At 39.9% G+C, this 27,010-nt stretch overlaps 1 protein-coding gene across 5 annotated transcripts in view; it reads right to left on the bottom strand.

Annotated features, from left to right (window-relative positions):
* The window catches only part of LOC114654413 (thymic stromal cotransporter homolog), a 60,932-nt gene that overhangs the window by 7,840 nt on the left and 26,082 nt on the right, over positions 1-27,010 (bottom strand). Inside the window, exon 1 of one of the 5 annotated variants that reach the window (XM_051930057.1) lies at positions 24,266-25,439. The exons of 3 other annotated variants lie outside the window; for them this stretch is intronic. In XM_051930057.1, the coding sequence (XP_051786017.1) occupies positions 24,266-25,379 (1,114 nt within the window). In that variant the 5' untranslated portion in view covers positions 25,380-25,439. Of the gene's footprint in view, positions 1-9,863; positions 11,181-24,265; positions 25,440-27,010 lie in introns of those variants that run through there. One more of the 5 variants, XM_028804962.2, reaches the window with a different exon arrangement.

Here is a 27,010-nt window from a genome sequence, read left to right as displayed (position 1 = left end):
CATCAATCACATTGACTGATACATGTCTTGTTTTTCATATTACAGTACCTGTGTTTGATTTTGTATAAATGCCTATAAGCGAGTTTCTTTGCTAGTGCTGTCACTAGCATATATAATAAACATAAATGTAATGCTTTTGTATTCCAGCACAGCATGACACACTTTGCAGCTAACTTCATCAGCTTTTAGCTGATACATTTTCCAAACAGAACTATGTTTAGCACTCTTCAATTTTCCTTCCAGTTTTAAAAATGCCCTTGTGTGTTTAAGTACTACTGTATAAGGCATTGAAATGCAGCAAGTCAATTCCATTTCCCACTCAAATTTTTAATGAAGTGTATAATCAATAAGATTCAGCTTAGACTCTAATTTAAGTTAATCTAACAACAGTTAATTGCTTACATCTCTATTTTGGAAAATGTCATTTTATGTCAGATACTTTAAATTAGTTGAGCACTAAACTACACTGCACTAGTTGAGTCTTTACTTTCTGCTATAATTACAGTATTAGCTTACCTGAGTATGTAGCATTTCAGAGCTAAGACACACATACTTTTCCCTTATACTATTAGACATTGGCACTTTTTAAAATTATTTTTCTATTTTGTCTTGTGTATGAATTATTTTTTTAGGAGGCAATAGCACCAGTTTAAAGAAACCATGAAAAATTCCTGAAATTAATGTTACAAAATTGTTTTGATTTGTTGGCACAAAACAGGTGCCAAGATTGAAGAACTATATCCTACTGTACAAAGATTTTCTCCCCTTCTCCTCAAAAGCAATGCCTATCTTCAGCTAAACAAGAAAGTGAGTTTTTCACAAATTGGGTTTAATGGGAAGTGTAATAGTTGTGAAATCTGTGGCAAGAGGAAACGCCAGGTCACTGTGTCAACTGTGGTTTCAGGGTCATAATCTGAAAGCTTTGCTTTGAAGCACTGTTTTGCTTCCAGTGCCAAGTTCCTGTCTGTCAACAAACAAATACTTCATTGTCTCATAATATGCCACTGTCTCAAATTTCTCATGGCCATTTTCTTTTGTATAAACCTTAAACCACACAAACGATTTATATCAAAATGTTTCAGCTTTGTTACAGAAGAAACATTCACAACCTAGTCTAATATACTTAATTAAGCCTATGTTTGTCCATTTTGCTTCACCTACCAAACCAACATTTCTGGGTCACTCAAGCAATCATTTTAATTAACAAATTACTTTTCTTTTATATTCAGCTAGAAGTCTATGAAGCAACTGAATACTATGTATACATAAACTTGGAAAGGGGAGACACAATTGGTGTATAGCTCCAGGGTTCAAATCCCAGATCAGTAAGAGTATTGCTTTTCCTCCTTACAACCCAAAGATGTGGTCTCATTGACTGCACTGGGGCCCCATCCTGGGTTAATTCCTGCCTTGTCCTAAACAGTGCTGAAAGTGAGCATTAGAAAGACACTTTATAAATCAAATCGATTATTTTTTTATTATATTATTCATATTGGCATTGACTCCCCAACCTTGAATTTGGATTAACATGTTAAAGAATGAATAAACGGATGAGCGAGTGAACATTCCAGCCAGGGTTAGTTTCTGGCTTGTTTGTGATGTTTGCAGGGCATATTCTGGCTAATTACATCCCTGAAACTGGATAGGGGTTTCAATATACAGTTGTGGTAGAGAGTACACCTGCACTTAAATACCAGACACGTATGTCAGGGCGGTATTGAACTTTCAATGAATTCTACAACTGTTCTTTTTCTGAGGCAGAATAATTACATAGCATACACCCTTATTACAAAAAATCTGAAATTTAGTACACATTTTTTAATTTATTGTAGCTTTTCTGAAACCATCACTAGATGAAAATTAGATATACAAAGCCAAAAAGAATCCATACACCTACTTAGATTATTAATGGTGCTGAAAGTTCCAAAATATGTTTTAACTTGTGGCTTCTTATTTGCCTGTTAGTGACCATGAATGACTCCAGCTGGTAACTTCTCTGTGTTGCCATAACAGACCCGGCCTGTTTGACAGCAATCTTTGGATTGATCAACACACATTACAATAAGTAAGTCCAAGGAGCTTAGCACAGACGTGAGAAAGTAAATTGCAGATTTACACAAGTCACGGTTGCCTGGAGCCATTTCTTATTATTAATATTTTTATTTTATTAATTTTCATTGTAATCATTCCATACAAACAGATCAATTAATAACCCAACAAATTTGAAGACTAATCAAACCCCACCCCTGAGAAGGAGAGCTTAGCTAAAGGAAAATTGCTTAAGGCTTTTTAATAAGGCAACATTAAACAAAAGAAAGGGAGAAGTAACTATCTATGTAAATAAGAGATGGAGAAGGGAATTAAATGCGGTAATAGTTATTTCTCTTATTCTAAAATAATATTGATTAAATCCTGCCATGTTTTGAAAAAATTTTGTACAGATCCTCTAACTGAGAATTTGATTTTTTCCAATTTCAAATAATATAAAACATCGGTTTCCCACTGACTTATAAGAGGAGAATTAGGATTCTTCCAATTTAACAAAATAAGTCTGCGTGCCAAAAGTGTAGTGAATGCAATCACAGTTTGCTTGTCCTTCTCCAATTCAAGTCCATCTGGAAGAACACCAAACACAGCTGTTAATGGGTTAGGAGGGATTGTGATACCAAGGCTGTCTGAGAGGCACTTAAAAATTTTTGTCCAAAATGATGTTAGTTTGGTGCAGGCCCAAAACATGTGACCCAGTGAGGCAGGAGCTTGGTTGCAGCGCTCACAGGTTGGATCCTGCCCTGGAAACATTTTGGACAGTTTTAAGTGAGACAGATGGGCTCGATATATAATTTTTAGTTGAATAATTCTATGCTTTGCGCATATAGAACTCGAGTGAATTCTCTGCTTTGCTACCTTCCACTCCTTTTCTAAAATATTGATTAAGAGATCTTCTTCCCAATGTCCTCTTGGATCTTTGAAAGGTAGGGACTCTAATAAGATTTTATATATTGCGGAAATAGTGTTTGTTTCCTCGAAATTGAGCAGTATTTTTTCCAGCATTGTGGAGGGTGCAAGGTGGGGGAAATTGGGCAATTTCTGTTTAACAAAATTTCTAATTTGAAGATAGTAAAAGAAATGTGTAGCTGGGAGGTTGAATTTTGAACGTAATTGTTCAAAAGATGTAAATATGTTGTCTATATAAAGATCTCTGAGCATTTTAATCCCAAAACTTTTCCAGGTATTAAAAACTGGATATACTTGCGAAGGTTGAAAGAGGTGGTTCTCTTGCAGAGGTGCCACTGATAAAAGATTTTCCATCTTAAAATGCTTTCTAATTTGGTTCCATATTCTGAGTGAGTAAAGCACAATTGGGTTATTAGTATATTTGCGATAACTTTCATTTATTGGAGAGCAGAGCAGGGAATATAAAGAAGTACTACAGGATTTTACTTCTATTGCGGACCAAGCCTGTGTATGTTCATTTATTTGTGTCCAGGTTTTTATGGCTTGTATGTTTGCTGCCCAGTCTAAACATCTTCCAAGATCACCATTTCAAATAATTCCGTGTAATTATAAGATCTTAAGAGCTGCATTCACTTTAGCATGGTCAGGAAGAAGACCTAAACTGTCATCCTTTGCTGAGAGGAAACTCATCCAGATGGTCAGATACAATCCAAGAACCACCAAAAAAACATCTACCATGAACTGGAAGGTGCTAGAACACTAGTGTCACTGTCCACAGTCAAGCAACTTTTACATTACCATGGGTTGAGAGGCTACTGTCCAAGAAAGAAAGAAACCCCTGTTCCAAATGCGACACATGGAGTTATTTTAACAGATAACAGAAGAGGTATTCAACTCTAAGAACACTGTGCCAGCTGTTAAGCATGCTGGTGATAGCATCATGCTCAGAGGCTGTGGATGAAATAATGAAGAACCAGCATTACCTCAGAATTCTTCACCATAACCACAAACCATCAGCTAGAAACCTGGACACAGATTTAGATAGATAGATTGATAGATAGATACTTTATTAATCCCAATGGGAAATTCACATTCTTCAGCAGCAGCATACTGATACAATAAATAATATTAAATTAAAGAATGATAATAATACAGGTGAAAAAAACAGACAATAACTATGTATAATGTTAAATATTAACGTTTACCCCCCCTGGTGGAATTAAAGAGTCGCATAGTTTGGGGGAGGAATGATCTCCTCAATCTGTCTGTGGAGCAGGACAGTGACAGCAGTCTTTCACTGAAGCTGCTCTTCTGTCTGGAGATGATACTATTTAGTGGATGCAGTGGATTCTCCATAATTGATAGGAGCCTGCTGAGCGCCCTTCGCTCTGCCACAGATGTGAAACTGTCCAGCTCTATGCCAACAATAGAGCCTGCCTTCCTCACCAGTTTGTCCAGGCGTGAGGCGTCTTTCTTCTTAATGCTGCCTCCCCAGCACACCACTGCGTAGAAGAGGGCGCTCGCCACAACTGTTTGCGGGTTAATGACACTAAACACACATCAAAGCTGGTTTTGGAAAGGCTAAATTAGATTAACATTAGGCCTAACATTTGGAACAGCCTTCCCAAAGTTCTGGCCTCAGCCCAATTGAAAATATGTGGACTGTGCTTAAAAGTCAGGTCCATGACAGAAAACCAACAAATCTAGCTGAACTCCACCAAGAAGAATAGTCAAATGCAAGATACCTGTTTTGCTACTGTACAATACAATAAAATATTGTTTGGAGCAAGCATATAGATGTCTTAGATAAAGGTATATAAAAGTAGATGTTAAAACTGCAAGAAGCACAATTTTAAGAGTAAACATTAAACTATGAGAAGCACAGTTACTATTAAAAGTTCCAGGTATACACAGAGTAAAAGTAAAGGTAACCATTTAAGCATAAATAGATAAATAATAAATGAAGTTACAGTGAGGATTACAGTCAAAGTAATGGTCCTGTGTTCCACATGGGTCATGTATAAGTGTGTGACTGTGTGTGGTTGAAGTAGACGTTCAGTTCAGTCAGTGATGGTTTCTGTTATAGGAAGGGGCAGTGATTGCTGTGCATTTAATAGGTTGATTGCTTTGGTGTAAAAGTTGTTCTTCAGCCCGGTAGTGCAGGCATGCAGGGCTCTGAAGCACTTTCCAGAGGTTAGAGGAGTGAAAATGCTATGGCCGGGGTGGATTGGACCTTACAAATGTTCTTTGCTTTTCTGCTGCAGCGGGTAGCAACGATATCTACCAGTGAAGGTAGCTGAGGGCCAGTAATTCTCTGAGCCATTGTGATGATATGCTGGAGAGCCTTCCTGCTCTCAGAGGTGCAGCCAGAGTACCACGCTGTAACGTACATGATGACAAGCTCTATGGTGCACCTGTAGAAGTTAACCAGCAGCTGTTGTAGCAGTTGTGCTTCCTGCAGGCTCCTCAGAAACTGAAGCCTCTGAAGACCTTTTTTGGCCATTGTGTCGAGTTTGTTTTCCATGGCAAGTTTTGGCTGATCCAACCAGAATTCTGCCAGACGTCTGTTGATGTCTACCAATGTATGATTAAGGTGAAACATGCTAAGGGACATTTAACCATATATTAGGTGTATGTATATATATTTTTGACCCAGTATGTATAATTTCGACCCTGTGATGGTTTCAGAACACCCACAATAAATTCCTACTTGTGTGCTAAATTTCTGATTTTTTTATTTTTTTGTAATACAGATGGATGTTGTACAATCATTCTGCCATAGAACAACAACATTTGTTGAAATAGTTGAAAGCCCAATACTGCCTTGAAATTAACATCCATTACAAGTGTATGTAAACTTTTCAACTATACTACAGTTGCAATTAGTACCATTGTGGCATATTGGAGACCCTATTTAGCCAAAGAAGCTCAAATCAGTAGAGAAAACAAGAGAATGTGTTTGTTGACCATTAGTAAGACATTGCAGAACCTATGGAAATTGTATGGATTTTTGTTCATTTAGGACACGTTGGTTGATTTTATATTTACATTTGCGTGGAATTATAGCAACTTCCTCAAGGGCACAAATGTTCTTATTTGAAATGAACAGCAGATGTGGTGTGAGACAGTGCAGATGGGTATGTAAAGGCCAGGATGGCTATCCTACAGTATTTCAAATGCACTTCTTGTTACATAGCATGTGTTATACAGCAGTTCTGTAAATTAATATTGGAATAAAATTAAACTGTAACTGTTTATGGGTAAACTACAAAGACTGTACTTCCCACAGCTAAAAGATGTCACTGTCTTTTAGTTTTCTGTTACACTGTATTTCACAGGGATATTGCATTATTTTAGCAGAATAACAGTTATAAACTGCATTAATACAATTAGTGCAAACCAGGTCATTAAATATTCTCACAGTCAACCATGTGCCATCACTGGCTTTTTTAACAATCCTGCAAAGAATTGTTTTCAATTCTTTTAAATACTATGATGCAACAGCCAAGAAACCAGTCTGTCTTTGTGCCCAGGAGAACAGCTAAGAGCAAAAGTGCTATTCATTTTGAGCTACTCCTGCCTACTTAGACAGTTCTGGTCTGGGATTGGTGGGCATGGAAAGTGTGCCATTCCATTTCCTGAATTCTTCTTCAAACACTTTCATGGCACTAATCCTTTGTAGAAGGCATCATAAACTGACTAGCCTGTCCCCTTGTTAAAAATGTTGCTTTCATGCACATACATGCTTTTTCAAAGTAACTTAATTCAGTTCAGGGTTGTGGGCAAGAACCTATCCATCCAGCACTGGGCACAAGGAAGAAACCAACTCTGAATGAGACTATAGTTCACGGCAGAGTCACACCTTTACTGACACTGACATCGGGTCAATACAGACTTGCCAATTACCTTAACACACTTTTCTTTGTAGATATTGTAGTAACACCAAAGTGCAAACTGAAACATCCATCCAGACACAGAGAGAACACGTAAACTCCACACAGACAACAATCAGGTGCAGGATTCAAATTTAGGACGGCAAATTCATGGAAGAACAACACTAACTATTTTGCACCTTTGTGCTTGATTAGACAACAATGTCAAACATTAAAGTAAAGCAAACTCCAGCATTTGCTATTTTTAACATTCTTCTAGATGGAAGGGCTGAGTCAGAGACAGAACTTTGGCAGGAACACTATTTGTCCTTGTGATCAGCACAGGGTGAAGCATCAGATCTCACCACAAAATCTTGCCATGGGGCCTCTTTTATTAATGCTTTCACTGTATTTGGACTATAATGTCAATTTTCAGGAGTGCACTGTGGTGAACCTCACAGTTAAAGGGTACAACATAAGATAAAAATGCTTTTTAATCATCACCAGAATTTTACTATTATTCTTTATATACTTTATATACATCCATGAATATCTCATCTCATTTATCCAGTTCAGCTTCCCATATGCAGGTATCAATCTAAGCAGTAATGTATGTCAGATAGGAATCAACCATTTCAGGGCACCCTCAATCACACCGAGTTGATCCAGAGTTGCCTAACAGGCACGTATTTGGAATGTGGGAAACAATGTAAAACAAGTAACTCCTCTCCATATTAACCCACAGTTCCACCAGAGTACATAACACAGCAAGGACTATCCCAGCAGCACTGGTTTCAAAGTGTGAATCAACTCTGCATAGGGAACCAGTCCATCAAATTCAGGTCAGGTCAGGTTGAGGAGCATACAATGGTACAGCACATTGCTGCACTCACCACACAACAAAACACCTTGGGAACCTGGTTGGCAACCCTCCAGGTAAGACCAGTACCACCCTCCAGAGATGACCATCTATCTGCCACAGTTAGGGGTTACATGGGCATCCCCTTCTCCTGGTCCAGTCGCTCAAGTCCTCAGCACTGAGGATCCTGCAAGCCAGATCACTCTTTGGGAATTTTGAGATGTGGCCATAGCGCCATAACTGATGCTCCCTCATGATGCAGGTAATGTGCCTCATTCGGGTCACCATGAGCAATTGCGCCGTTTGGCACAAAGTCAAACCTGCAGTACCCAAGGATTCTCCGAAGAGACACAGTACCTAAAGAGTCCAGTCTGTGTCTCTGTTCACTGGATAGTGTCCATGTCTCGCAACCATATAGCAAAACAGGAAACACCAGGACTCTAAAGACTTGGACCTTAATTTTTTTTACAGAAATATTGAGAGCGCCACACAACCCTTTGCAGCAACCTCATGACCCTCCATGCTCTCCCAGTCCATCTACTGGCTTCACAAGAAGAGTCACCAGAGGCATGAATGTTGCTGCCAAGGTAAGCAAACCATCCACTTAGACAAGCATCACGCTCATCTAGAGCCACTTTAGAATTGAAAATCAACCCAACACATGCACAGCCATAGTCACTCATCTTGATTTAAAGTCAGCAGTGATCCTAGCCTGCATGTCTTTGACATAAAGAAGGAAAACCAAAGTATGCAGAGAAAAACATCCATGGAACATAGGATGGACAGGGTGAACAGGCCCAAGAGATGAACCCAGGACTCTGAAGTCAGGACCCTGAGCACTGCACCACTGTGCTGCCCCCACCTAATTACACAATAAAAAATACACAATAGGTCATAAGAAGTACTTTTGATAATAGAAACCACTGAGACAAACATGTTCCTTATTTCTAAAAACATAATCAAGACTTCAGTGGGCAAGTTTCTTTCTTCCATACTGCCACTCAACTCCTTCCTTAAAGGTACAATTCTCCAGTGAATAAATGCAGCATTTGATTAAATTATGGTGTAAATTACCTTCAACCAACTTGTATCCATGTCTCCGAATCTTTCTTGAAAACTGATAAAATGACAGTTAGTGTATACCTTATTTATTTCCTTCTTAACTGTAAAGAGTGGGCACAAGGAATACCCCTCCTGCACTCCTAAAATAATGGGTTCCTTTACTGGGTGGTTCCTCATATAGTCATTGCTTGACAAAGAACTATTTAGTTCTGTGAAAGGCTCTTTGTATATGAAATTGGTGGTTTGGGGCTTGAAAATATTGCTAATAGTTAACAAAACTCAAATCTTTAAAGTATAGTAGGCTATGTAGCAAGGTACTAACAGATGAAGAAAACCTGAACTTAGCCTGTACTATTGTATGCAGCAAGTGTCCTTTTAAAATCAGGAACCCATTGGTATTTCACAAACCTGTTATCTATTCATGATTATTTGTGGAGGCTGTAATGGATCTAAATAAATAAAGGATCATGTGGATGGTTCTTTTAGGAACCAAAAAATTGTTCCCTCATGGCATCACTCAGAAGAACCACTCTGACATCTTTATTTTTTTAAAAGTGTGCCTCACATTTCCATGGAACCTGGGTTTGATCCCCAGCCCAATGTGAACAGCGCATGTTCCACTCCTATTACTTATTCTGGTTTTCTTTTGGCCTTGTTTTACAGTGACCCAATACAGACAGTTCTATTCACACTGTATGCAAAATGAGTGAATGCCATCTTGTCCAACTGCTGTTCCAATTAATATGGACAAAACACTTGTCCACTCTACAGAACCAACTCACACATCTCTGGCTGTGCCTGGGCTGGAGAAATAAAGAATTGTCTGATGATTCTCTAATTTGTAAGATAGCAACTGTCCTTGTCTGGAATCACGTAAACTGGAGTGTCAATCATTTTCAGGGCAGGTACACAAACAGTGCCAACCTGTGTCTTTAAGTTCTGTGATTCAGACTTAGACGTGCAGAGATGCTATAACCAAAATAAACTAAAAATGTATCTTTACTGATGTTTACCTGAATAGACATACAAGCGCAGCCGACCTGTAGATGCCTAAGCACAGCAGGTTTTTGGACGGTGAACATGGCAACTTCAGAATGATAATAAAGGTATCTTACCGATATAGAACTGGTACGTTTTCACCACAAATGCCATTACTAACATCCCAGAAAGGAAAGACGCAATGCCAATGATGATAATTGTGGTGTCCCTCGCACACCTGGAGAAGACCGTAACCCCTAAAAAGCTCGTAATGAAGATCACAAAACCAGCAGCATTGCCGTACCCAACCTGTTCCGCCGTCCAGTTCAGCGGCTTGGTGACAACGAATGTGGGCAGGATGTCCACCGCTCCGTCCACTGACACGTTGTACAGAGTAGCTCCAACAAACAGAAGGACAATGGTGACCCTGTCTATAGATGGTAGTGTCTGACCTGCGGCTGTTAAACCGGCTTGTGATGCCCTGCGCAGCAGAAGCTTAGTGCGCTCACTGGACTCGCCGGTAGCTGACCTGCTGGTAACCGCTGACTCACGCTCCGTGGGAGAAGCCGCTGCTGCCTTTGGGACTTTCAGAAGAAATAACGAGTAAAGCAAACAAATGGCATAAAGGCCGACGCTCAGCGCTGCCAGCAGGGTGCCTTGCGATCTTCTAACTGTAAATACGTTGAAGATGTGACCCGATGCAATGCTGCCCAGGAGTCCTGCTATTCCGTACACCAGCTCGATAGTCACCAGTCGGAATGACCTCAGCCTTTCATTGGATTCTTCTGATGCCAATGCCATGATACCAGCCCAGTAAGAGGTAAAGCTACCTGACATGCCTCGAAGAGTCGCCGCTGCGTACATTACTTGGAGCGGCCAGTGGTAGACGATGACCAGAAGCAATAAGCACCTGGATAGGAGGTAACCAACAAGCGGACAGCAGATAGGGATCTTTCTGTTCTTTTTGTCCCCAATCCTGGCCAATAGAAAAGCAGGTACAAATGGCATGAAGCCGGAGATCATATTATAAACCATATAGAAGTTAGATATCTCTTTCTGTTGAGCTTTTCCGCTGGGAATGTGTCTGTCGGTGTCATTGCTGCGCTCTTTTGCCACCATCAGCAGCCCCGTGTCGAAAAAGGAGCTGCCAACCTGCGCGATGAACACCAGCGGCTCGACGCAACTAAGCCAGTACGGCAACATCGCCCAGGCGCTCGGGGTAAATTCCAGTTCAAGCGACCGCTGGCAAAATCAGATAGAAATGACTTCAGGGAGAGGCAGCACGGCTGAGGATCAGCGAGCCTGATATCATTTCCCTGTTCAGTCTCGCTTCTTGCATGATGGCTGCGAGGTTGCGTTCGGGAAGCAGAAGTTTAGTGGTGCGATTTAGTCAGCTCTGGGGGAGGGCATTGCAGCAAAAGGGGCGGCGCGCCAGGGGGGCACAGAACTCAATACCCAGCGCTAACGAGGCACAGAAAGCAGCTCCTGAAGTTGACCATTCACGCAAATTTCTGCGCGGCAGCATCTTGCGCTAATTAGTCACATAGACTAGTGCAAGTAATCGTGACTGTAATAAGAAACCTTCAAAAGCCTGTGATATCTAGTCACACATATCAGCGCCAATTACGGGAAATAAAGAGACCCATTGCGATGTAGTGCTGGCCACTGCCACTTGCACGAATTAAATTCCTAATGAGAAACAACCACAGAAAAGCAGCTTCTTTAGCGAACAGGCGGAGAATTCAGTGGAAAAGGATTGGCAATTTCATAAACCATCAGCATATAAGGCTGATCTATGAAATTGGCATAGGACACCTGCAGCAGGCAGTGCTAACCAGTTCCATAGAATGGTGCCTAGAGCTGTAAGATACTTAAAGCAGACACTAAAATAAACCATTCTAATTAATCACAGCTTATAATGGTGACTACAGTCCAGCACTTAACCAAACACATAGATATAGTGCATCTGGAAAGTATTCACAGCGCATCACTTTTTCCACATTTTGTTATGTTACAGCCTTATTCCAAAATGGATTAAATTCATTTTTTTCCTCAGATTTCTACACACAATACCCCATAATGACAACATGAAAAAAGTTTACTTGAGATTTTTGCAAATATATTAAAAATAAAAAAATTGAGAAAGCACATGTACATACAGTGGTGTGAAAAACTATTTGCCCCCTTCCTGATTTCTTATTCTTTTGCATGTTTGTCACACAAAATGTTTCTGATCATCAAACACATTTAACCATTAGTCAAATATAACACAAGTAAACACAAAATGTAGTTTGTAAATGGTGGTTTTTATTATTTAGGGAGAAAAAAAAATCCAAACCTACATGGCCTTGTGTGAAAAAGTAATTGCCCCCTGATCCTAATAACTGGTCGGGCCACCCTTAGCAGCAATAACTGCAATCAAGCGTTTGCGATAACTTGCAATGAGTCTGTTACAGCGCTCTGGAGGAATTTTGGCCCACTCATCTTTGCTAAATTGTTGTAATTCAGCTTTATTTGAGGGTTTTCTTGCATGAACCGCCTTTTTAAGGTCATGCCATAGCATCTCAATTGGATTCAGGTCAGGACTTTGACTAGGCCACTCCAAAGTCTTCATTTTGTTTTTCTTCAGCCATTCAGAGGTGGATTTGCTGGTGTGTTTTGGGTCATTGTCCTGTTGCAGCACCCAAGATCGCTTCAGCTTGAGTTGACGAACGGATGGCCGGACATTCTCCTTCAGGATTTTTTGGTAGACAGTAGAATTCATGGTTCCATCTATCACAGCAAGCCTTCCAGGTCCTGAAGCAGCAAAACAACCCCAGACCATCACACTACCACCACCATATTTTACTGTTGGTATGATGTTCTTTTTCTGAAATGCTGTGTTCCTTTTACGCCAGATGTAACGGGACATTTGCCTTCCAAAAAGTTCAACTTTTGTCTCATCAGTCCACAAGGTATTTTCCCAAAAGTCTTGGCAATCATTGAGATGTTTCTTAGCAAAATTGAGACGAGCCCTAATGTTCTTTTTGCTTAACAGTGGTTTGCGTCTTGGAAATCTGCCATGCAGGCCGTTTTTGCCCAGTCTCTTTCTTATGGTGGAGTCGTGAACACTGACCTTAAATGAGGCAAGTGAGGCCTGCAGTTCTTTAGACGTTGTCCTGGGGTCTTTTGTGACCTCTCGGATGAGTCGTCTCTGCGCTCTTGGGGTAATTTTGGTCGGCCGGCCACTCCTGGGAAGGTTCACCACTGTTCCGTGTTTTTGCCATTTGTGGATAATGGCTCTCACTGTGGTTCTCTGGAGTCCCAAAGCTTTAGAAATGGCTTTATAACCTTTACCAGACTGATAGATCTCAATTACTTCTGTTCTCATTTGTTCCTGAATTTCTTTGGATCTTGGCATGATGTCTAGCTTTTGAGGTGCTTTTGGTCTACTTCTCTGTGTCAGGCAGCTCCTATTTAAGTGATTTCTTGATTGAAACAGGTGTGGCAGTAATCAGGCCTGGGGATGGCTACGGAAATTGAACTTAGGTGTGATACACCACAGTTAGGTTATTTTTTAACAAGGGGGCAATTACTTTTTCACACAGGGCCATGTAGGTTTGGATTTTTTTTCTCCCTAAATAATAAAAACCATCATTTAAAAACTGCATTTTGTGTTTACTTGTGTTATATTTGACTAATGGTTAAATGTGTTTGATGATCAGAAACATTTTGTGTGACAAACATGCAAAAGAATAAGAAATCAGGAAGGGGGCAAATAGTTTTTCACACCACTGTAAGTATTCATAGCCTTTGCCATGAAGCTCAAAATTGAGCTCAGGTGCATCCTGTTTCCCCTGATCATCCTTGAGATGTTTCTGCAGCTTCATTGGAGCCCACCTATGGTAAATTCAGTTGATTGGACATGATTTGGAAAGGCACACACCTGTCTATATGAGGTCCCACAGTTGACAGTTCATGTCAGAGCACAAACCAAGCATGAAGTCAAAGGAATTGTCTGTAGACCTCCGAAACAGGATTGTCTCGAGGCACAAATCTGGGGAAGGTTACAGAAAAATTTCTGCCATCATCTGTAAGTGGAAGAAGTTCGAAACCACCAGGACTCTTCCTAGACCTGGCCGGCCATCTAAACAGAGCGATCGGGGGAGAAGGGCCTTAGTCAGGGAGGTGACCAAGAACCCGATGGTCACTCTGTCAGAGCTCCAGAGGTCCTCTGTGGAGAGAGGAGAACCTTCCAGAAGGACAACCATCTCTGCAGCAATCCACCAATCAGGCCTGTATGGTAGAGTGGCCAGAAGGAAGCCACTCCTTAGTAAAAGGCACATGGCAGCCCACCTGGAGTTTGCCAAAAAGCACCTGAAGGGCTCTCAGACCATGAGAAAGAAAATTCTCTGGTCTGATGAGACAAAGATTGAACTCTTTGGTATGAATGCCAGGCGTCATGTTTGGAGGAAACCAGGCACCGCTCATCACCATGCCAATACCATCCCTACAGTGAAGCATGGTGGTGGCAGCATCATGCTGTGGGGATGTTTTTCAGTGGCAGGGACTGGGAGAATAGTCAGGATAAAGGGAAAGATGACTGCAGCAATGTACAGAGACATCCTGGATGAAAACCTGCTCCAGAGCGCTCTTGACCTCAGACTGGGGCGACGGTTCATCTTTCAGCAGGACAACGACCCTAAGCACACAGCCAAGATATCAAAGGAGTGGCTTCAGGACAACTCTGTGAATGTCCTTGAGTGGCCCAGCCAGAGCCCAGACTTGAATCCGATTGAACATCTCTGGAGAGATCTTAAAATGGCTGTGCACCGACGCTTTCCATCCAACCTGATGGAGCTTGAGAGGTGCTGCAAAGAGGAATGGGTGAAACTGGCCAAGGATAGGTGTGCCAAGCCTGTGGCATCAGATTCAAAAAGACTTAAGGCTGTAATTGCTGCCAAAGGTGCATCGACAAAGTATTGAGCAAAGGCTGTGAATACTTATGTACCTGTGATTTCTCAGTTTTTTTTTTTTTATTTTTAATAAATTTGCAAAAACCTCAAGTAAACTTTTTTCATGTTGTCATTATGGAGTGTTGTGTGTAGAATTCTGAGGAAAAAAATGAGTTTAATCCATTTTGGAATAAGGCTGTAACATAACAAAATTTGGAAAAAGTGATGCGCTGTGAATACTTTCCGGATGCACTGTATTTGGCATTCAGCATAGTGAGACACAGAAAAATGTTTGACAGACAGCTGGGTACAGTTAGATGCCCTTGTCAGAATATTCTGTCAAGCTCCATTATTTAACATTTCCCTAAAATTAAATGTTAGGTACATAAGCAATCACAGTGTATTTCCTAAAGGAGCACATAGTAAGACTGATAGTGTTAAATTACCTCTTATAGTTTTAAAGAATCCCTTAAAAATGTATATTCAGTATGTAAATACTTAACCTCTGTATGCAGTTAAAGTGTTAATCTGACGCTAGTGGTTTTATTGTGCACTCCGGCAGCTCATTTCCATTTCAGCCAATCCATTATTTCAGCTCTAGTATAGTATGTACACACATTGCCATCTTTGCTATATTTCTTTCTTCAGGCTGTAGTTTGCTTTTGTTAGAAATTAATAAACACCATTTTTTAATTAAAATGTCTTCTGATGAGGAGCAGCCCAGTCAGTAACAGATATCCTTGTACATATTCATCAAAATGTTGACTATGTTTTGAGATCACATACAAGGAAAATCAGAACAAGAACATTCGTACAAATTAAATTAAACCATGATTTGTGCCACACTTCTAAATTAAGTTAATCACACAGAACAGAGTTCCATCATTATGTGTATTCATTATGTAATTAGTAATATATAAAATTTGTATTTGCATTTTCCTATGAACTTGTCACAGCTCTCTGCCCCTGCATTTGATTTAAAAATGCTTTAAAAATTAAACTGAATTTAATTAAATTTGTCAGAAAACAGTCTGTATCTCGTCCTTGAGAAATATTTATGTGCTTTCAGGACATCTGAGTGATACGACCACTCCACTGTGTCCAGGAGTCTCTCCTTGGGTCTCCTGTCTGTGGGCCTTGTTGAGAAAGGGTACCGAGAAAGGCAGAAGTAGTGGTACGGGGTGCTTGGGAACATCAAATTCTGGATTGCAGTGGGCCAGAGGCCACTGCAACAGTGTCCGGTGCAAGGTGGGAGCCAACCCTGAGCAATGTGGCAGTCTAATGCAGGGTACAATTATACAAGCTTTATATAAATACAATAGCAACATTTAACAAATATGACCACACAGATTGAAACTATTTTTAATTTCAATCAGTACAATATTTGGTTGATGTATAATTTTAACCCTAACCATGCTTGCAAATGAATATTAGTTTAATGGATTTCCGATTACCATGCATTTTTATTTTATACATCATGTACGCTGTATGTGTATTTTATATATATATATATATATATATATATATATATATATATATATATATATATATATACTGCGGTGGGTTGGCACCCTGCCCAGGATTGGTTCCTGCCTTGTGCCCTGTGTTGGCTGGGATTGGCTCCAGCAGACCCCCGTGACCCTATGTTCGGATTCAGCGGGTTGGAGAATGGATGGATGGATATATATATATATATATATATATATATATATATATATATATATATATATATATATATATATATATATATATATATATATATATATAATACTAATACTGAAACATTTTCTCAAATCCGGTTCATTGTCATGGGGTGTAGGGACAAGAATGCAAAAGCTAGTCCTGCATGGTGCATCAGTCTATTGCAGTCTATATGCATAGACTAATTATGTACACATACATACATATGTACACTGCATTCTATTTTTATGGTTTATTTTACCTGTTACATACATTATTATTAATAATGTAGCTAACAACTTTATCTAAGGCAACTTGCAAGATCAGAATAATTTATTCCCATATTTTTTACCGTAGGAGCAGGGGCAGTTTAGCCGAGATGCTGAGGGTCACACAGTAAGTCAGAGGTGAGAATTTAATGGACAGTCTTCAGGTTTATGTCCAGGGACCTAGACACTGCAGCATTCTGAACTTTTCTGGTCAGGTATTATACAGAAATAAACAGAATTTAATTTCGTCCCATCCTCCTGCTCATTATATGCCCACCTTATTTAAAAAGCTCAGGGTTTACTCACAGAGTCTGGTGAGTTACTCTCCACATCCCTAAAGACACACATGGTTGATTGGTGATTCAAAGTTGTTCCTAAGTGGTCAGTACGTAAATGGTTGATGCAATGCACTGGGGCATCATCACAGGCTACTTCCCGGCCTTTTGCCTTTGTAATGTATATTATAGCTTTTGGTTTCCTTTGACTAGAGATAGTTTTAAAAGGGATCAGTAAATTACATCAATTTTTATAGAAGAATGATGCACAATAGTCTGAAAGTGGGAAAACAGCCTGTTCAGGAGGCCAAGTTTGATCAATCACTAGGTGGTGCTAGAAGACCATGTTTCTCTGGTATTTAAACAAATAAGGAAGGCGTCACAGGCTGATTAAAGAGACAAGGTATTTCATAATTGTGTTAAAATGAAGTGAATAATCATAAGAACAAATGTTTAGGTTTAGGGTCAAGGGCACAAGCCAGTTATAGTGTAACTGGCCGACCATGCATATGCAATTGGGCCACTGTAACTTTTGCTTTAATTACAGTTTAGCTGCATTGCATTTTGTTACAAAAACATTGCTAAGACAGGTTCTACTACTTTTTTTTTTTTTACTTTCTGCAAAAAAGTTTAAATGAATGTACAATCAAGATCTGTATTTTAAAGTAAAACTATTTATGAAAATTTGGAAACCTGCTCTGCAAAGTTCTTACAACAAAGCAAACATTCCAGTTTTTGAATGTGTAATGAATGACTGCGCCTCAGGTTAAAGGCACACTCTCATCCTCCCTTCACTTAAGTCTGTAAGAAGTGAATTTCAATTCCCTGATTTTCTGTTCTTAGTAAGTCAACCTTGATAATAGCACCTATTAAACAGCACCATGAAGAAAACACATTGTACGTATTTATTTAAACATATAGTAGGCATTAATTGTATACTGACAGTATTAAGAATGCAGAAATATTACCTATTGAAAATATTAATTGAGGATGAACATAAGACTTTGGTGTCTATTAAATCTAAAGCCCACCTCTACAAAAAATTCAAAGAGTTAATACGAATGAGATTAATTAAACCCAAATCACTATCATGCAAGATGGTGAAAGGCAACTGTAAAAAATGAAGGAGAACCAGAAAGATTTGGAGAGCTGATGTCTAGTCCAAAGGATGATGAAATGCAAAATGACAGGCTCCCTAGGGGGCAACACATCATGTGATCACAGGCTGTGTCTCAGAAAGGAGATCATGGGTAACAACCTCAGGAGTATAAGTTTAGGGTGACTAGACAGTAAACCTGCAATCCAAGTCCAAATGCCCCCACCACCCCAACACCAACTACACACCATAACAGATAACAACTAAGGATCTGATCCCACAAACAGAGGTAAATTAAGGTCAAGTGAGGCCTACAGGACAGGACTCTGATTAGCGAATGGGGGGTTAGTTTTTCAGTTCTAAAAGTCAATCTCATATGGCCTTAGTTTCCTTTTTATGATATGCACTGATTGCTCTGAAGTATCTAACAATATTTTATCATAAAAGTATGAGTTTGACATGTTCTTCTCTAGTGCCTTCAACACAATCCAACCTCTGCTCCTTAGGGACAAGCTGACAGAGATGGGATTAGATTCATACCTAGTGGCATGGATCGTGGACTATCTTAAAGACAGACCTCAGTATGTGCGTCTTGGGAACTGCGCGTCTGACATTGTGGTCAGCAACACAGGAGCGCCACAGGGGACTGTACTTTCTCTGGTCCTGTTCAGCCTATATACATCGGACTTCCAATACAACTCGGAGTCCTGCCATGTGCAAAAGTTCGCTGATGACACTGCTATCGTGGGCTGCATCAGGAATGGGCTGGAGGAGGAGTATAGGGACCTAATCAATGACTTTGTTAAATGGTGCGACTCAAACCACCTACACCTGAACACCAGCAAAACCAAAGAGCTGGTGGTGGATTTTAGGAGGCCCAGACCCCTCATAGACCCAGTGATCATCAAAGGTGACTGTGTGCAGATGGTGCAGACCTATAAATATCTGGGAGTGCAGCTGGATGATAAATTAGACTGGACTGCCAATACTGATGCGCTGTGCAAGAAAGGGCAGAGCCGGTTATACTACCTTAGAAGGCTGGCATCCTTCAACATCTGCAATAAGATGCTGCAGATGTTCTATCAGACAGTTGTGGCGAGCGCCCTCTTCTACGCAGTGGTGTGCTGGGGAGGCAGCATTAAGAGGAAAGACACCTCACATCTGGACAAACTGGTGAGGAAGGCAAGCTCTATTGTTGGCATGGAGCTGGACAGTTTAACATCTGTGGCAGAGCGAAGGGCGCTCAGCAGGCTCCTATCAATTATGGAGAATCCACTGCATCCACTAAATTGTATCATCTCCAGACAGAAGAGCAGCTTCAGCGACAGACTGCTGTCACTGTCCTGCTCCACTGACAGATTGAGGAGATCGTTCCTCCCCCAAACTATGCGACTCTTTAATTCCATCCGGGGGGGTAAACGTTAACATTTAACATTATACATAGTTATTGTCTGTTTTTCACCTGCATTATTATCATTCTTTAATTTAATATTATTTATTGTATCAGTATGCTGCTGCTGAAGAATGTGAATTTCCCATTGGGATTAATAAAGTATCTATCTATCTATCTATCTATCTATCTATCTATCTATCTATCTATCTATCTATCTATCTATCTATCTATCTATCTATCTATCTATCTATCTATCTATCTCTATCTATCTATCTATCTATCTATCTATCTATCTATGTTTTGAGCATAAGACTGGATAACTAACATGTTGATTATGCAGCACGAGTAAAATGTGAATTATTTTTCTTATCCCATGGATGTTTTTCACAGCGTTTGCCATTGCACAGCTCAGCATTAGTCACTATTAGGTTGTACTATATCAAAATATATCAACATTTTTTTTCTCTCTCCATTCTACATGAAAATATGGGATTTGAAATTTGTCTACACCAGGGGTGTCAAACTCATTTTGGTTCAGGGGCCACATACAGCCTAATTAGATGTCAAGTGGGCCGGAGCAGGATTCATAACATAATTACCTATAAATAATAGTAAGTCCATGTTTTTTCCCTTTGTTTTCGTGCAAAGAAGTACAAGTACATTAGAAAATCTTCATATTTAATGAAATGTTTTACAAAACATATCAACATATCAAAACATATAAACAACCTCAGATTTCTTAAAACAAGTGTTTGCACAAATACAAACAAAACTTTAAGTCAGAGGTATTTGGAACTGAAAAATATAGTACTGCACCTTAAAATTTATGGCATTACATGAACAATAGGATTCCACCAAACCAAACTCTTTTGTAGTGAAGCTGTTAACTTACATTAAATTTAACATTTTTTAACTATTTCTACAGCAAGAATTCATTTTCACAGAACTGAATTCTTTAAGTGCAATCGGTGTCTGAAGCAATATTGTAAAGGAGTTAGTCACATCTAGACTACTTTGTTTTTGCTCCTGAAACTTGGCATCTTTTGGTCTGCACAAGTGCATCAATATCAGGTGTCATGTCCTGACTAGTAGCCAATCTCAGAATGTCATCTAAGTGCTTGTTTGTGAGCCTTGAGCACAATTTTGTTTTATTGATGTTCATTACTGAGAAAACTTGTTCACAAAGGTAGGTTGTCCCAAAAATGCACAAAATTTTTGCAGCCAGGGCTGTTAATTTGGGGTACCCTGGCAAGAGATATTGATAAAATGTGTCCAAGCCCACTGAGGCAAACTTGCCCTTCAAATCTGCATCACATTGCAAATCAATTATCTCTAGTTGGATGTCGACAGGGACATCAGAAGCTTTGACTGTGAAGGGTGAGCGAAAAACTGCAAATTCTTTCTCGAGTTCACCAAAGATCTGAAACTGTTTCTCAAACTCACACAGCAATCCTGCAATCTTGTCTTTATACCGTTTCATGTCAGCATTAATGCCTGCTGCACATACCTCTCTTAGGCAAGGGAAATGTGCAGGGTCACCACTTGACAGCTGTGTCTCCCACAAAGTCAGCTTCAACTTGAATGCACATATGCTGTCATAAAACTGTGTGACAACTTTTTTGCGGCCTTGCAACATTTTGTTCAGAATATTCAAGTGCTCTGTAATATCCACCAGAAATGCAAGGTCCTGCAGCCATTCCTGACATTGTAATTCCATCACTGGATTTCCTTTTTTCTCCATGAACTGTCCGATTTCCTCGCGTAGATCAAAGAAACGCCTCAGCACAGCACCTCTGCTTAACCACCTTACGTCAGTGTAGTATGGCAGGGTATTAGTAACGTGATTGTCACTGAGAAGGCAGTCAAACTGACGATGATTCAGGCCTCTGGCTCGGATGAAATTAACAGTTCGGACAACCACCTCCATGACGTGATCCATTTTTAACGACTTGCAACACAATGCCTCCTGGTGCAAAATACAGTGAAATGTCCAGAAACCATCTCCTCCATTAGCGGCTTGTACTTTCTCTCTGAATTGTGTCACAACACCTGCTTTTCTTCCGATCATTGATGGCGCGCCATCTGTAGCCAGGCTGACGGCGCGGGACCAGTCCACCCCGACTCTGTCCAGTGCGCCAACCACAGAGCCGAAAATGTCCTCAGCTGTTGTGGTGTCACTCATAGGCACCAACTCAAGGAACTCCTCAGTGACGGTCAATGTGTCATCAACTCCACGAATAAATATGGTCAGTTGAGCAACGTCTGTAATGTCAGTGCTCTCATCAATTGCAACAGAAAATGCAAGAAATGACTTGACCTTGTGTTTCAACTGCCTGTCTAAATCAGCCGATAGTTCCGATATCCTCTCTGCCATAGTGTTTCTCGTCAGACTAATGTTGGCAAATGCTTGTCGCTTCTCAGGACACACGAGTTCTGCAGCCTTCATAATGCATCTTTTAACGAACTCACCGTCGGAATACGGCTTTGATGCTAATGCTATTTCGTTAGCAATTACGTAGGTGGCTTTTACTGCTGCTTCACTGACCTCTCGGCTCCGAGTGAAAATTGACTGCTGTTTTCTCAGACCCACCAGCAATTCATTTATCTTCTCTCTCCTCAGTCGTCCTTGCAAGATGTCGTATTTTCCACCATGATGAGTCTCATAGTGGCGCCGAATATTATATTCCTTGAGCACCGACACTTGTTGATTACACACCAAGCACACAGGTTTCCCATTTATCTCTGTGAATAAATAGGAAGTGGTCCATTTCTCTTGGAAAACCCTACACTCGGTATCCACTTTTCTCCTTTTTGACAAAGACATTTTGGCTAATGAGGGTGTCAAGGTGAGTAGAAAATAAGGTAGCCTACAGAGTGACAGAGTTGTTGCTTCTTTTACTCTAATTAAAACAGTGCACCCCTCCCCTTTGACTAACACAGTGCGCCCCTCTCATCTGACTAACACCCTAGCGGATGATTTAGGAATTGCATTTTATTACGAATTTCGAGTTCGTGTCTTTTATTAATTTTTTTACTTTCAAAATTCATCCAGTGGGCCGGATTGAACCCCCTAGTGGGCCGGTTTTGGCCCGCGGGCCGTACGTTTGACACCCCTGGTCTACACCATATGAAAAACATATAATATTTCTTCTAACTTTTATAGAAAATCAAAGCACATTTATTTTGAAAGGAAGTAACGATGTCCTGTTTTGAGCAATCGGCTTTTGCATTATAAGCTAAAACAATTGTGCTTATCGTTGCCTTTTCTGAGACTAAAAGCAGGGTTGGCAAAAATAAAACTTGACAGTAACTTTTTGAAACTTACTGTAACTTGTTTTGGAACATTCGATAAAAATACAAATATATATGAATAAATGAATATTTCATCTATCTGTTTTTATTACTCTCTCCACACAATAAATGATCGATATATTAATAAATTATGAGGTAGTTCACACCTGATAAGCTTTTTTGCTAAATTAAAGGTAGCTGCACTCTCACTGAGATTTTCTATATGGTTAAAAGTGGTCTCTGGTCCAGGAACAATGCTCTGACCCTACATACCCTTCATTATTGTTGCTGTGGTATGAACTTTTTAATTTTCTTGCTTCAAGAACCTTCATGCATTGTTAAAGAAACTTCAGTCTATTGCTAACATTATTCACTCCAGACAGCATGGTGGTGCAGTGGTTAGTACTGCTGATTCAATGTTTCAGGGTCTTGGGTTCAAATCCCATGCCCTTTCTGTGTGAAGCTTGTGTATTCAACCTGTGTTGGTTTGACTTTTTTCCATGCACTCTGGCTTATCTCTGACATGCCAAAAACAAGCAAGTTAGGTTTTTTGGCAAGTCTTAATTTGCCCTGTATGATAGAGTGTGGATGTGTGCCCCATGATGGATTGGCGACCTGTTAATGGGTAGCTCTGGCAGGATAGGCTCGAGCACCCACAACACTAAATTATTTCAGTGGGTATGATGATGAATGAATGCATGGATTTTCTGAAGTTACTTATCCTAGAACAGAGTTTCAGACATAAAATTTACCATTTAAATATAACCTAGCACCTCTTTATCTGCACACAAGTGCCGGTTTTAATATTTGAGTGAACCATTTCACATGTTGTATTTTTGTTCCATCTTTTCATATCTCTTAATCATCAGCCTGCTGTTACTATTCCTCCTACTTTTCTGTGATGGCTACTTGCACCAAGCTATGTTTTCCAACCTTGGATTTGACCACAGAGTGGTTTTACCAATGTCTTCTCCCTTGTCAAACTATTGTATGTTTTATATGGTTTAACCCTATACTGTAATATTTTGCAAAATGATCAGAGAATGGCCAGTGGCCTTGCTCAGCTATAGTTAGACTTTGCCTTTTCCCAAGGATTGTCCATGCTGACACATTTACCCAAGGCAACATACAGTTTCAGCATCAGTCACAAATGTTTACTGATATTTTTTACATTTGGTGCGCAGACAGCCTAAGTGATTGCTTGGGGTCACATAGTAAGGCAGAGGCAAGAACTGATTTGGCAACCTTCAGATTTACTGTCCAGTTTCTTAGTCACCAGGCCACACTTGCTAAACTGAATCTCTGGTTTAGTGTGCGCTATGGTTAATTTGTACAGGGTTAATGTTACAAAGTACATTTCATTATTTTCAAAGCAGAAAAATAAAACCTTAAGTCACCACATGCATATATATATATATATATACAAGCTTGGTAATATAGATGACAATATGATTTCTTTCTATAAAAAAATAAAATAATCAGAAAGCCATAATAATGTAAAAGGAACAATTTCAAACTGTACAATAGACTATGATTGTTAACTTTAGTTTGGGATTGAAAAGTATTAAAAAAAAACTGCAAAACTGCATGTGCTGTCTTACCAATGAAGAACATGTAGGTTTTCTGCACAAATGCCATAACCAGCAAACCAGATGCAAACGAAACAAGACCAATGATTCCCATGCTGACATCTCTCAGACATTTTGAGAAAAACCAAGTTCCCGCAAAGCTGGTGAAGAAGATCACAAAGCCCGCTGCATTTCCATACCCAACTTGTTTCGCATTCCAGTTTAGTGGCTTCTTAACCATAAATGTAGGCAAAATATCTACAAATCGACCATTTGCTACTCGGTACATGAGGGCAGCCATGACGAGCAGTAAAATGTTAACTTTATTGTAACAAGTTGGAAAAATTCCAATATATGTGTCTGCGAGCTTCGGAGAAGATTCAGAATTGTTGGAGGGGGCATTAACCAAAGTCCCACATTCATGTTTGCTTTCTTCCTCTTTACTGTCGTTGATTGACTTATGTTCCTCTTGGGGGTCTCTTGTTTGTGAATGAATAGTAGGATTATGGATATTCAAAATGAAAAGGGTGTAGGTCAAGCTAAGCAAAAAGAATAACATACTGAGCCCGGAAAGAATGGCCCCCTGGTGTTCTGTATGGATGTCCAAATTATAAATGTACCCAGAGGTGGTACTGCCAATAAAACCTGCAACTCCATAAGCCACCTCGACACTAACCAGCTGAAGGGATCTTTGTTCCACAGTACTTTGATCTGAAGCTATTGCCATGACCCCAGCCCAGTAAGAAGCATATCCTCCGGACAAGCCCTGCAGGGCAGCAGCTCCGAACATGACTTGGACTGGCCAGTCTAGCAGAATCACCAGGAGCAGCATTGCTCTAGAGATCACATATCCAAGAAGTGGGCAGCAAACGGGAAGTTTCCTGAACCCTTTGTCCCCAAGGATGGCCAGGTAAAAAGCCGTCAAGATGGATGTAGAGGCGTGTAAGATATTGTAAATCATGTAGAAGTTCGAGATGTCCTTCTGCTCCTCTTCGTCTCCAGAGTGCGAGGCGTTGCCGAGAGAGTAGTTAGCGGTGACATTATATCTTTCCTTCAACGTCATCAGCAGCCCCGTGTCATAGATCGTGCTGGCGAACTGAGCGGATAAAACCGCAGGCTCGATGAAAGTCCGTAGTCGGTGACACATGGCGATCTGAACAGAAGCGCAGCGCGCTATTCTTTGACTTCTCTTCGGTCTTCCTCGTAGTACACATCCGCATCACAAACGGACGTAAAACGGCGATCCATCTTACTTTTCCATATATTTAAATTTCTAAGAAGAGGAACGTTTAGTGGCTATTGGAAACCACGTCAAAGCTGACATCTGTCTTTAAGATAGTACTAAGATAGCACTAAGCATCTTTGACCGGAGCTACTGCTCAACCTACCCCGCGCCATCAGATACTCCGCCTTTCCACATTGCTGACAACTGTCCGGGCAGCCAGCCATCAACTGAGTGACCTATATGTGTTTTTTTATTTTTCACATTCCTGGTAATTTAGCACACCAGTCAAAACTAGAGTGCGTTCCCCCATCTCACCGGTAGCTTCCCCCACATTTGCGAAACAGTAGGACTTTCATAGTTCTTTTTATTTCTGCAGTTGATGAATTCAGATCAATGACGTGTATAAAATTTCTGTCTGTAACTATATGTGACTTTGGCCTGCTGTAGACTGGGACTTCTCCCGCCCCACAGTCCTGATATCAGTTATGCAATTTGATACAAGTTAAATGCTGGTTCTTCAAAGGCACTTTATGCTGCTTTACTGGATTGTGTGGTTCTTGGTAGAATTATTGCTAGACAGCACCATTTGATTCTGAGAAATGTTCATTGGGCTTTGAAAAATTTCTTGTTATGCAGAAAATGTTTAATGTCAATGTCAATGTGAATTTATTTACACAGCACATTTAAAACAACATAGCAATGCTGTGGCCAAAGTGCTTTACAATAATAGAATAAAAGAAACAACATAAATAACGTAAATAGAAATACAATAAATGAACATAAAAAAACAAATAATAAATAGAAGTAATGTTACATAATCATAATGAAGAAACCACCAATATGTATTATGTATTACTGAAGGTCACAGAATGCAAGTGAATAGAAATGAGTCTTTAATCTTGTTTTGAACAATTGAATTGTAGACGACTCCTTTATGTAATGAGGTAAAGAGTTCCACAGGCGAGGAACAGCAGACTATACCTAGCAGGACAGTAACAGATTAAGAAAACCTGAACTTAGTCTGAGTTATTATATGCAGCAAGAGTCCTTTTAAAATCATGAGCCATTAGTATTTCACTAATCTGTTACATTTCATTCATGGTTATTTATTGCATGGAGCTTGTTACAAATAAATAAAACCATTACATTGCCATTACATTCCTTGTTGTATGTGACTTACAATTTATGTGTAATATTAGTACAAAAACAGTACTAAGTATTCAGTATGGTCTGGTACGGGAGGAGGTCTAATCACTCTTAAATGTAATGTTTTTTTTAATGGCACTTTATTGTTCTTTAGTAGGCTGTGGTTCCTTGTAGACTCATTGATGGACAAAGAACCATTTAATTCTGGGAAGGATTTGTTGCATATGAAGTTGGTTGTTTGTGCTTTGAAAAACTTTGTATTATGTGAAAAAAATGACACCTTTAATGTTATGGTAGTCTGACTAGCACGACACTAACATATTAAGCAAACCAGGACTTAGTCTGTGTTATCTTATACAGCAAGAGTCCTTTTAAAATCATGAGCCATTGGTATTTCATTGGTATGG

Source organism: Erpetoichthys calabaricus, chromosome 7, assembly GCF_900747795.2.
Source record: "Erpetoichthys calabaricus chromosome 7, fErpCal1.3, whole genome shotgun sequence".
Taxonomy (NCBI): Eukaryota; Metazoa; Chordata; class Cladistia; order Polypteriformes; family Polypteridae; genus Erpetoichthys; species Erpetoichthys calabaricus.
This window is presented reverse-complemented; position numbering and strand designations above follow the sequence as displayed.